The following is a 13,943-nucleotide window of genomic DNA, read 5'->3' on the forward strand; positions in this document are numbered from 1 at the left end:
ACGTCAACTTCCTTTCTTTATAAATTAATAAAGACATAGGCCTTTTTGTACACCAGTTTATTGTGTATTGTTTATGTTTATCTGTGTCTGGTTCCAGTTGTCACTTACTATTACAGCAGCTTTTCTATTCATGACATCCTTCTTAAACATGATATTGGTGTTAAATATTTATAAGTTATGGTTGTGTTTAACTGAAAGCGCTGTCATATGACAAAACATGTACATTTAGAATTTTATGGCTTGTATTCATTTTTGATATGACATAATCTTTATGCAGCGTATGAATTTCTGAATGTTGTAAAATGTCTACTTTTTTTGAATGAAGAGGTCAGGTATTACCATTAGATTTGTGCCATCATTGTGCTAAAAAAAGATGTACATTAAGTCACATGAAACTTGGTAAACACATTCCGGGTGACAACTTAATGTTTGATTCTAAGAAGTTTTAAACCGCAGAAAATTGATTCAAAGTTTGGGCTTGAATACATAATTACCGGTACTGACCAAACATTGAGTCAAACCCCTGTGAGTAAAACAATCAAGAGTGTTTCCAAAGTAATATTGTTTCATTCCATGTACGCAAATGTAAATCATGTGTTTATATTGAATATCTGTATAATAATGAGAACACAAAAATTATGAAAATATCATCAATTTACTGAATTCAGTGTTTTATTTAATATTTTTCTGCAGGGAATTGTATAAAACTGGTTAATTCTTTGGTTTGGATAGTTAACCAAAATGTTTTGTGATTCAGGTCAATAGATGCCCAGTCTTGACTTTAACTTAATTCACGTGTTTTTTTTATAAACTTAAGACAGGAGATAACCTACAGACAACTCAAAGTTTAATACAGTTGGTTGCTGGTGTTTATTTATACATTACATTAATATATATATAATTATGTCCTTTTAAATGTTTGTATTTTGTTACTTCTATCATTATTCATTATAATGAATGAACTTTATAATAAATAAACATAAACAATGATGCATAATTTTGTTTTAAACCCACCGAAAACATTGTATGTGTATAACTAAAGCATGGTATTTTGAGATGTGAACAATGCTCAGGTGTGCACAAAATTCAAGATCACTAAGTCAAGTCTTAGAAAAATTTGTTTACCCAATAAAGGCTGCTTTTTCTATCCAATTTTTTTTAAAAACCTTATCAGAATGATATCTTGGTGATCAGAATGATATCTTGGTGAATTCTCAATCAAGTTCAATTATGGGTCATCTCCAGTCAAAATTAAATCACTTATGATCAAATCTTTCTTTACCGAATAGTGGCTTCTTTTTATCTGATCCTTGCCAAATTTGATCAGAATAATTGTCTTTAAGTTCCAATCAGATTTGAATATAGTTCATCTTGGTCAACCAACTAGATATCTAGGTTACTTGGTCAACTCTTAGAAAATCTTGTTTATGCAATATATGCTGCTCTTTACCCAATCTTTGTCAAACATTATAAGAATAATTGTCTAGATTAAGACTTGATCAAGTTCAACTACAGGTCATCTTGGTTAAAAACTAGGTCACTATGTCAAACTCAGAAAACAAATATGCAAAAGAGGTTTTTATTTCAACTGATCTTTGCCAAAACTTTATTTGAATGAGTGTTGAAGTTTTAATCAAGTATGAATATGGGAATATTTTTTAGGCAGATAACTATGTCAACTCTTAGAAAACATTCTCATGCAATACACTGATGCTGCTTTTTCATCATATCTTCAGCCATAATTCAAAAACAATTCAAGACATTCAAATGAAACTTGCATATTTCACATGTTGCCAGCATGAATTATCCAGTAGTTCTGCCCTATTTCTAAATTAAAAAAAGGGTTGGCATATACACCAAGTTACTCTTGTTTATTAGTGCCCATTTGTGTTCAGTTATGGATCTGGATAGAATTATTTGATTTGCTTAAGGTCATTATAACCTTCAACACTTCAATCACAAATTCAATAGATTTCTTCTACTTTTCAAGGTCAACTCATTCATTTGGAGTAATTGAACAGAAACCATGTACCCTATTGCTGTGACCTTGACCCTTGTCATCTTGCTATGGCAATCCTTCTCAAAAAATTTCAGTACCCTAAGTGGGGTTCTATTTATCGATTAGAAACCATGGTATTACCTAATGCCACTTTGACCTTGATCTTTTAGGGATGGTGTGTTTAACCAGTTGACATAGCTTCAAAGTTGAATTGCTTTTTACTGCTTTGGCTTCAAAAAATCAAATGGTCAAGGTTGTACATGGACAGACCTGTACACAGTCAAGGTCAAAATCTAAACCATAAGCAATGTGAACGTTAGCCAAAAGGTTGTGGTTTGGCTTGGGCGCACGTCAGTTTGGTTAGTGGTTACCAAGCCAGACAAGTGTGTTCTCTCCAGGTAACTCTGGTTTCCCCCACAACATAAGATCACACTCTCACACAACAATGTGCCAACGAGAGTGACTTAGGATAAGTTTTCATAACTTTCTTCAAAACCGTTGTAAAATATATAATGTTTAAACTATTGTAACATTCAAAGTATAGTATGTCTACAAAACCATATTCAAGGCTGTAGTTTAGTAAATGGATAAAAAAATTGTAGCCCTGAAATGGATTCAAACATTTCACAATATTCTATCATGTTCAAACATCTTGTGAAAGGTAGTTTCACACCCCTCTCTAAGCGAGGGAGAGTGTAGACTCAACTGTTGAATATTCAATCCAGAAATTTTATTATTTATTAATACATTTAGCCATGATGATAACAAATATTCGTAATGTTTTATTAACATATGATAGGTAGAAGTAATGGGCAATCAGCTGGATTGTAAATCGATTAATCGAACAGACAGACTAACTAATGAATGAGATTAATCGATAGTCATCAGAAAATTTAAAACAATACCTTCTGTGTCATTTCACATCTAGTAAGTAGGTACTGGTAATAAATAAAATCACACTTAATGCATGGCTTAAGAAAATAAAGTTAAATATGTATATAAAGTTTGTAACATGTTGTATCTTTTTCCAATAAACTGAAAAGCACATATCAATTTGTCAACAATTCAATCAAAAACAAACATTAGATATACTATGAGTAACAAAAAGTATAGTCACAAAACTGAAAAGTCCATGCATCATGATGACTCACTGGTACTATCAGTTCCTGGCTTTAATTAAACGATTACAAACTCATATAAAATCGGCAAACCAGCGATGCGGTTACGAATACGACGAATTTGGCGTCTTATGTCGGCCATTTTTAATCCATCTATAACGCGTTTAAACCATCAACAAAGCAGGTTTAGCTAACGGGTTTAAGTCTATCGGATTAAGCGCGTTATTTGTTTCGAGAAATGCAACGGAATTACGGAATGGGCTTAAACCCATTACTAATCGGTTTTGGCTTAGTAAGAGGTTTGAGAAGTTTCGAGAAATCGGGGCCAGTGCATTTACATTCACAGCAATAATGACTAGTATCAAATGGCTGAACTACTTGTAATCCCACTCTAACATTTGCCAACGAAATAAACTTAACATCTACATGATTGTGAACAAAACCGGTTTGGTCCAGAATATAATAATTTATTTCTTTGGGAAAATGTGATAATAAATGTGAAGGCGAAACAGGATGATAGCAATTTATGCAGCAAATTATGACGATCTTTATTGCGAAATCTTCACAAAGTCATGCTTATATTGACAATAAGGACCTTTATATTAAAAAGAGGAAATCTTCAAGATACAATGCATTTTTGAATTGTCACATGCAGGGCAGAAAAAGGATCGGAAAAAGACGTCATTTTGAGAAATGTGATAATTTATTGCTTAACCTAACTTGGTAGAAAAAGGGATTGGAACTAGAAATGTGTCCATAGGACACGGATGCCCCCACTTCGATTTTTTGTCACAGAAAATAAGCCATAATGATTATTCAGGATAATCTGCACATATAGGATAAGTTGAGTTGAGTTGGGTTTTACGGCATCGCAAGACTGTATAGGTTATATGGCGCCATTCAGGCAGGAAAAAACTTGTTGGATCCACATTGGACACATACTTTTCAAGAATTAGATTGGAAACATATATTTTTGAAGTATTTTTGGCAAAAAAGGGCCGTAACTCCTAAATGACTAAAGCGATTTCCATGACTATCGAACTTGATCAAGATATTATGGTCACAAACATGTGTTTAAAGTTTGGTGAGGATTGGACAAACAGTTTTCAAGAATTAGATTGGAAACATATATTTTTGAAGTATTTTTGGCAAAAAAGGGCCGTAACTCCTAAATGACTAAAGCGATTTCCATGACTATCAAACTTGATCAAGATATTATGGTCACAAACATGTGTTTAAAGTTTGGTGAGGATTGGACAAACGGTTTTCAAGAATTAGATCGGAAACAATCTTCGGGACGTACGTACGTACAGACAGACAGACGTACGTACGGACAAGGGCAACCCTATATGCCGCCACTTTGTGGGGGCATAAAAAGAGCTCATTTGACAAATTTTGCAATTTATTGTAACACCTTACAGGTGGAAATAAGGATCGGAATAAGATGTCAATTTGAGAAATAAGGCAATTAATTGCTAAACCTAACTTTAACAGGTTTTCAATTACAAGTTCGTTCCTTAACCTTTTTCAGTTCAGCCACTCATTTCCTCACCAGATAAACCTTTGGAGACCATCTTCATGAGACCACTTGAAAGGCCTTTCTGCGTACAAATATAATGTAGCTATATTCAACACTATGTACAAAAGAACCTCATGCATTAGTCCAACATTCGTTCCATAGCGCATGTTTAGTCTGTATATCAAGTATGGTAGTATAAAATAACGATATTCTAGTAATTTTTGCGGAACAGTCGCTACAACCAAGCAAACAAAGTACAAAATCTTCCAATAAATATCTCTATGCTTTAACTCAACTATAAAAGCCCATATGCTATATAGGTAGATGGGTATTAAAGCAAACTTCACATATCTGTGTCTTTTGTATATCTTATGCCATACATAAAATGTATAGTGCCGGTTGTCAGACAATAAGTACAAGTGCTCATGTGTGTAATAATTCACCATTAGAAAAGCAAGGGCAAAGAACATTATCACATACAATGGATGCTTAAGACAAAATTTTAGAAAATCAAGCATTTTGAAGGGAGATGTTAAATGAAAAACACCAAAGAAATTTGCCATGGTAAAGAAATAGAATAATTGTGGAAAGTTTAAACATGCTGTGTGTTGAGTCTTGTCTCCTACGACTATCCCGCCATTCAAAATAATAAACAATACAAATCCAATACCCACGATCAAATACCCATACACTTGCTTTAAGATGCTGGATAAAAGTTTCATCAAAAGGGTCCTTTTATTCAAGGCACAGTCTTTCAAAGTTGTAAGAGTTAACTTGAAAAGATCCCAATCACTCAGTTTATCAAGCTCATCCACTTTTTTCCCTGCAGTTTCCCTCATCCATATCGATAGCTCCTTTCTTATGGCCAGACCAGCCATGTAGATGACCCAGATCACATTGGTTTGCCTAAACAAGATGGCCGCCACTCCAAATATTGCTGCCATCTTATGGCTGTCATGGAGACAGAATAGATACATGAGGAGAACCATGAAGATGGCTCCTGGATCAGTGTAGTAGAGAAAGGTGAAGAAATAGAGAACTGGAAACCAGCCGAGGGCTAATGTACTCATTGCAAGCTTCAGGCCAGACTCATCCTGAAAATATATGATACATGTACAATACAACTGTAAACAAGGTAATTGTAAAACATATATACATGTACCCCCCTAATGGCAGCCCATCAGGCATTTCACATTAAATGTTTGTTGGGAAATGTATGGTTATGACCAACATCCCTTTAAAGTTTGATGATAGACGGTATAATAACTGACCAATTCTAAATGTTGTTGTAGGAGATGATAAGTTATAGTTTCCAGTAAATCAGGTTTATTTTCTCCTGACAGCAGTGAATAAGTTGCATGGATAAGTTAAGAAAATGGGCAATGCATATAATACAGATAGCTGCTTCAATGTCAATTGAAGTGGTAATCAATAAGTTTAAAACAATATGACAATTGTCAACTATTTGAGCAAAGTTTTAAGCAAAATTCTAATTTTACAGTTATTAATCATGGTTAAACAAGAGCTGTCACAGTATGTGACAAATGCCCCCGAATGTGACATTAACTTATGAACAAGATCGGTACATGAAAAGTTAAAAATCAAACACTGACCTTTGATGTATGCATGTGGATCTTGCATACGACACTCAATCTTTATATATATGCCAAACACATGTGCAAAGTTTTTGTTGTAAATCTGTCATATACATGACAAAATTACAGCCCAGTTATGACATCTATGTGCATATATATGCAGCATTCCATTGTGAATAAACACCTAAGTGTGACCTTGACCTTATAGGTAGGGACACGGGTCTTGCACGTGACACGTCATCTTGGTATGTCAAACACATGTGGCATGTTATTTTAAAATCTGTCCATACAAGAAAGTTACAGCCTGACATGACAACCTATACTCTATGTCCCTATATATGCAGCATTCCATTGTGAATAGACACCTAAGTGTGACCTTGACCTTAGAGGTAGGGACACGGGTCTTGCACACAACACATCGTCTTGGTATGTGGAACACATGCAGCAAGTCATTTTAAAATAGGTCCAAACAAGAGAAAGTTACAGCCTGGACCCGACAACCTATACTCTATGTCCTTATATGCAGCATTCCATTGTGAATAAACACTAAGTGTGACCTTGACCTTAGAGATAGGGAAACGGGTCTTGCACACAACACATTGTCTTGGTATGTCGAACACATGAAGCAAGTCATTTTAAAATCCGTCCATACAAGAAAAAGTTACAGCCCAGACACGACAACCTATACTCTATGTCCATATATATGCAGCATTCCATTGTGAATAACACTAAGTGTGACCTTGACCTTAGAGGTAGGGACACGGGTTTTGCACACGACACGTTGTCTTGGTATGTCGAACACATGAGACAAGTTATTTTAAATCTGTCCATACAAGAGAAAGTATGCGGTGCGATTTTAATATGCCCAACTTTGGGGGCATAAAAATAATGCTTATTTTTGAAAGATGACCATGACTGTGGTTAATCTGTTGACCTTGACCTTTCATCTGTTAATGTTAAATCAATATGGGTGTATATTAGGGGTCTACAGGTCCCAACCAAAATATCCACCAAGTGTTTTCTTTATATCAATCAGACAATGTTTTTGTGACCTTAACCTTTCACCTAATGATCTCAATATAGGGGTCTACTGCAGGTCATGACCAACCTCCATACAAAGTTTGAGGACCTTAGGCCTGAACATTTTCTATAGTAATTAATCAGATTTATAAGGTTTGGTCTACATGACAAAGGAACAGACCAACATTTGCAAAGCAATAATTATATCCCCACTTATTTGAAAGGGTGAATCTTTAAGCAATTCCTTTCAAGAAAATTGCTTCAGAAATGTGGATGCTAAATAAAATTAGCTTTCACAAGTCACCTCAAAGGCCAATACTCGCAGAATATACTCATATAACTATGATATGACATCAATAGCACATTATCACCCAAAATGTGATATGACACAATGATAGGTGAAAAGGGTCAATAGCTTTATCTGTTCTTTAAAGCCAAAGCACTAAATGACTGATGAATTTTTTGGCCGTAATAAAATCTTAAAGCAATTCCTTTCAAGAAAATTGCTTCAGAAATGTGGATGCTAAATAAAATTAGCGTTCACAAGTCACCTCAAAGGTCAATACTCTCAAAATATACTCATATAACTATGATATGACATCAATAACACATTTTTATATCGCCCAAAATGTGATATGACACAATGATAGATGTAAAGGGTCAATTGTTTTATCTGTTCTTTAAAGCCAAAGCACTAAATGACTGATCAATGAATTGTTGCATTTGGAAAAATATTGAATCCTTACACTCTGTCAGACAAGCTTTTGAGACCATCACTGAGGATATAAAACATCTCGTTTCCTTAAAATTTCCTCAACCAGCATAAAAGTCATATTTGTTTAAAAGATTTTTATAATTTTGATCATATCAGAAGGGAAAAGTTATATTCTAAATTTAAAGCATTGCACTAAGGCAACCCTTAGTTTGACGTAACACTACAACAAGTCAAGATAAGGAATCAAAATTAAATGCCAATCAAATAAAAATCTCAAATTATTCTGCATCTATCACACATCTGAAAATCTTACCAAGAACGGATTATGCAATTTCTTCAATATTGCATAGATGAGGTAGAAGTTTCCGAAGCAAAAGAGGACATTGACTCCCCTAAGCGAGTATGTTGTGCATATCTCCATTATTGAGATGTTTAGCAGTGAAGCGATGGGTTGGAGTAACCCTGCTGTCATCAGGTACAGCCCTGGCAGTGTCGTTATCATCGGGTCCCACTATAATCAGCAAAAAATAATTTGAAATTACCACAAGTTTATAAGGCCATTGTAATTTAATTTATACATGTTTGTGGGTGGGGTGTTCATAGTTTTATATAATTTTGCTTACTGTTGGTTCCAAAAACTATAATTTTGCAAATTGGATATGTCTCTTGTTGGGAGTGCCAATCATTTTCAAAATTACGTTCTAAATTAAGTAGTATGTGAAATTTAGGTAGTCCGGTCAGCGCACTCACTTCTCACCTAGGCGACCCGGTTTCAATTTCCAGCTTTGGAGCATGTTAGTTTGGTTTATTGTCACCAGGAGGGACAAGAGGATTTCCTCTGGGTACTCAAGTTACCCCCACAACACAAGACCTCATTCTCGCGTAACATCGTGCCAATGGGAGTGATTAATATAATGTGGTATTAACTTGTTTCAAAATCCTTTAAATAAGTTTAAACTATACAAGAAACGACGCAATACAATGTAACCAGGGTTTCAATGATTGACAGAAGAACTTCAGCTTTCATTGTGAGAATCAGTTTCAACTGTTTTTCTATTTTCGGTAACAGTGACCTTGACCCCAAACGCAATCCAATGAAAGGTCTCCATCAACTCTTCTTTAATACAAAGTTAAGTCAAGATATGTCAACCCCAATTAAAGCTACTCCGGTTCAACCATTTTTCTATTTTTAGTAATATTGACCTTGACACCAGAGGCCGGAATATATGTTTGCACTCTTGAAAATGTTTAAAATCTGCCTAAATCCCTACTAGAACTAGATCTGTAGCTAAAGCTTCTTACTTTTGATGTATGGTTGTTATACTGCTTCTGCATAGCAGAAAGTCAAAACATATTAGCTATCAAGGCCTCTAGTCTAAAATAATAGACGTGTTATACGGGATTCTTCCAATCCCTAACGTCATGAAGGATTTGCCATATCAAAAATCTAAAAAAAATCCGTCAACGTACAATTATTTGGACTATCAAGGCGTCGTGAAAACCTTTTTATGTGGACCACTATGTCAAGCTGAAAAACACTACTCTATCGATATAAACTATATACACAACTGTAGGTACGAACTGATTCTGTACACCATCACCTATCACTTACATGGGTAAAGTTTCCATCACAAAAGTGCTTTGCTTGAGGAACATGGAATATTTCGTCCATATAGGGGTCATTCTGTTTGCCATAAAGGTACCAGAATGTGAAAATCGTCGAAATGCTGAACAAAACAAAGCTGACAGCCAACACAAACATTTTTGAGTAAGTTCAATAACACAAAATAAATGAATTCCCGTACGCAATTCCGTACAATCAAAGATCCCGTACTGTAAGTTCCGTACCGGCAATGATTTGTTAGGTTAACGAAGGCGCAAGTCACAATATACTTCATAATTTGACATTTAATTAAACGTGTTTGTCTTTATTATTGGTTCGATAATTGAATACCAATGTAATGTGTCTGCATGCAAATAACTGAACATTTGAGCACCGCATAGTTGTTACCGTTCAGATGATATGTTAGTCATTATAAGAATCCGAAAAACAAACGATTTCTTTTCGGCGTTGAAAATTGCAAAAATATTGAAAAAGAGAACAAAAATAGAAACTGTAATAGCTTTATCGTTAATATAATTTCGATCACTTGGTGTACGTATTATGTAATCAGTAAGCAATTCTCGTTCAACAAATCAAAATTGTATTTGGTCGTCATGCATCACAACTTCAGAATAATATTGTGACCAATGGGCTCAATGAAATGACAAAGTCTGTTGTATATTGGATACCTTTAAACGTTTAAGCTTGTTTAAAGCGAAATCAACACCAATTTCTCGAACAAACTTAAGCATAACACGCTTAAGTGGTGTAACACCGTTTCAAAATCATTGGCGGGTCCAGGGGCGTTGGGCGCACCCAGCGAGCCCCCAACCCCTAAAATCGGTTAAGTTTACTTTTCATTTTAATATAGGAGTACAAAAGTAATGAAATACACCCATTTTCCAACATTTAAAACCAAGTAAGTGTCGGTGCTGTGGAAGGGGCGCAAGTCATAGCATTCGCCCCATAATTTATTTAAACATTAAAATAAAGAAAACAGGCATATCTCTCATATATTGGAAGTATGTTTCTTGTATTTGACCTTGAATAGTAATAAGAATACAACCATCATTTTACAGCCAATGAAATTGCAGATAGGCAATCATTAAGTACTAGACTTAATCTATAAGAATTTCAAATTCCGCGTGTGTCAATATGCACCTACTGCCACTCATCCGATACACACTTCCTGCGTCAGATTATGCGTTGACAATGTGTCAGTCAATGAGGATGTTTTCTAAGTCAGTTAAATGACATGAATTACAATCTTAATGATTGAGATGGGCTCGTTCGCTACGCTCACTACACCCATTCTTTATCATTAAGATCATCATTGACATCATCAAGGCATATTTCATCTAACTATTACTTGGTCAGAATATTTGTATGGAATCAGCAGTCAAACCTACTCGTTTTCAGTAATTCTGATTAACATTTGCTAAAGAATACATTATGCTGTAATTTAAGAGCCATAGAAGATAAAATCATTTTATATGTATATGTCGAGGTTATCTACAATTACGTAAAACTTATATAAAACGATTTAACTATGTTAATAATCTATCAGTCTTTCAGTTTCATAAATTACTGACATTATGTGATAAGAACGAAATTATAAATGTTCGCACGTACATATATGCAATATGCATTTGTTATAACTCAATTATTAAAAACACAACTTAAATGGACTCGCCTATTTGTTGACACGGAAAATAGTTTTCCAATAATATGAAATCACTTATATTATAATTATTTTGCTCTGTGATACCGAAAATGTAGAAAAAATACAATTGAATTATAAAAACAATTTGGTCGTAGTGGGGAGTGAACACTCGCCGGTACAGTCAGGAAAACACCCGATACCTTATCCACTTACACACAGGGACTCATACTAAGCTGATGGATATTTAAACCTTCATTGAAACATTTGTAGCATCACGTGATAATGTCAATCAACCAATTACGATACATCCTTTTGTTGAATTGCGTTACTAACGAGTTTCAAAATCGTGGAACTCAAAGACAATATTTGAGCACATATCAACATTTGTTGAATTGTTGAAGAGGTTGAAGGGATCAAGCCGTAAGTGTCGTTTATATATAGTTTTAACACTACTTATGATTTGCCACACATTACACGTCACCCCCCCCCCCCCCCCCCCTAAACATTTAACAAGCCATAAACGAGCCCCTTTTAAGTAAAAAAGTTATGATACTCTCCATCACTGTCAAGGATAGTAGGCTTTTATCTTCCGCCTATACTGGTTTAGTACTTGACTTGTATTTGTTAATATTGTTTTTTTATTTTACTAAATTGACACGTGACATGAATACATGTATATGTATAACTTAATGTCTATTAGACGCTGCACAACTGTAAAAGTGTCAAAAACACCTGTCTGTTCTGTTCTGTTCTTCTAAATTTAGTAAAGAAATGTAACTTATACTAAATTGCCAACACGTCCGTAACCAAATTGAACACAATCTATTTTGCAATGAGGAAAATATCCATGGACTAACAGATTTTGACCGTGACCATTAAGAGATAATTGTTGCATATTTACTACAAGTATGGAATCAATCCGATGCATTATATTCATTTCGATAAACGTTTACCCGATACATATGAACAATTGGTCATAAGATATAAAATGGAAATGGCAAAATTGGCGACCGCTGTGGACAAAATGTATGAAACCTGGTTTATATATATATATATATTGGTTTAAAGGCGCACCACATAGGTTGATGCAAACACATATATATTTTTTAAAGCATTATCATGTTTTGATTTCAATGATAAACACAAAAAGCACATGATTAACGTAAAGATAAAAAATATTAGCCTTTCTTAATGATATTTTGGAAGTAATAGCTACGTAGATACAAAATCCTTCAGTTAAAAAAGCGCCAAAACAACTCTACATTTTTATTCTGTACCTAAATCATATGCTTTTTTTGTTTTGATCATTAAAGTCAAATGAGTTAAACACGATAATGCATTAAAATAAAAAATAATATTTGGCATCAATCCATATCGTGCGTTTTTTAAATATTAATAAATTGCTTACGAATACATTGTGTATAAAGGAATAAAGGAACGCTCTTTATTGCTTCAACTTTTTCTTCTGTAAATAAGATCACGATGATAAGCTATATTCTGTATCAAGGATTTTAAAGCTGCACTCTTACAGATTGAACGTTTTGACAACTTTTTTTTTTGTCTTAAAAAGGGGCAAATTTTTGCGAACTTGAAAACCAGTTATACTATAAGACTGCTTACAAAAAATTAGATCGCAGATTTTTATATTTAAGTTCAAAATTTGATGTTTATGCATTTACTTAAACCGTTAGTAACGGTTTGAGTCATAAAAACTATTTTTCGAACGGAAATATGAAAACCTACGATCTGTTTTTTTGTCAGCAAACTTATATCATTGGTTTGCAGATATTTACCCAATTCCAATTCCAATTTCCAAGATAATTTTTTTTTTAAAGTTGTAAAAATGGTATATCTGTGAGAGTGCAGCTTTCAGATGAGAGATTTAAATGTATAAAGACATTCTCACATTCTGTACTTTTCTAACCATCTTTAGTTTTTAAGATATTGTATAACATGCTTGTTAATAATATTGTACAATTATTATTAATATTTTCATGCATGCAATATTTGTGTTGTTTTTTTTATGTATAACGATGAGCTGTATATGCTTAATTTAGATTAACATTCTGTTCTGTTATGTTCTGTTCTGTTCTTTATGTTCAAACTGAGCGTCCTAATCAATTTTGAAATAGAGAACAAATACATAAACACTCATGAAATGGCAGACATTTGATGCCCTTAATGGTGAATTTGTTCGAAGGCTCTTCACATTTATATTACTTACTGCAAACATTTAATTCAAAATATGTTTAATAAATGCAATACGACTTGGTAAATGGCAGCCATTTTGGATGTTGTTTTGGTTGCCAATGAAGCCAACAGTCCAACCATGCTTTCAAAAAACTTCAGACATCCCCTACCTGATAATGTCAAGAAAGTATCTAGACAAAACAAATAACGAAAGTATAGTTAGGAACTAGACTCAAGCGCAATAAAACACTGATTTTATAAAGGTGCACAACTCCACAGACACATTTTAAAAACTATATTTGAATTAACTTACATCATGAAATTGTAAACCATGGCATATATACAAAAAAAGCCCAGAGGGTGATTTACAGAACATTTTCATGATTATATTTGTTAAACTTTTAGATGAAACGATGCTATATCTAAACTGATATTGATTATATATCAAACAAATAGCTAAGCCATTTAAATAACGCTAGACATAGTATAAAAATAGATACGCGAAATGTACGGGAATTACC

General features: G+C 33.9%; 1 protein-coding gene across 1 annotated transcript; it reads right to left on the reverse strand.

Annotated features, from left to right (window-relative positions):
• Positions 1-2,733: 2,733 nt before the first annotated feature.
• Positions 2,734-9,733, reverse strand: LOC128217725 (putative Dol-P-Glc:Glc(2)Man(9)GlcNAc(2)-PP-Dol alpha-1,2-glucosyltransferase). Its single transcript, XM_052925074.1, has 3 exons — positions 9,579-9,733; positions 8,280-8,477; positions 2,734-5,730 (listed from the first exon to the last, which is right to left on the reverse strand). The coding sequence occupies exons 1-3, from the start codon at positions 9,726-9,728 to the stop codon at positions 4,666-4,668; spliced, it is 1,413 nt and encodes a 470-aa protein (XP_052781034.1). The 5' UTR covers positions 9,729-9,733; the 3' UTR covers positions 2,734-4,665.
• Between the last annotated feature and the right edge of the window lie 4,210 nt (positions 9,734-13,943).

Source organism: Mya arenaria, chromosome 14 (genome assembly GCF_026914265.1).
Source record: "Mya arenaria isolate MELC-2E11 chromosome 14, ASM2691426v1".
NCBI classification, from domain to species: domain Eukaryota; kingdom Metazoa; phylum Mollusca; class Bivalvia; order Myida; family Myidae; genus Mya; species Mya arenaria.

Bases quoted from the DNA above. Each gene is read 5' to 3' on its own strand.
- LOC128217725 (XM_052925074.1), bottom strand. From the start codon at position 9,728: ATGTTTGTGTTGGCTGTCAGCTTTGTTTTGTTCAGCATTTCGACGATT. The intron at 8,478-9,578 runs GTAAGTGATAGG...TGCTGATTATAG, and splicing joins GTGATGGAAACTTTACCCAT to TGGGACCCGATGATAACGAC. The intron at 5,731-8,279 runs GTAAGATTTTCA...ATATATTTTCAG, and splicing joins AATTGCATAATCCGTTCTTG to GATGAGTCTGGCCTGAAGCT.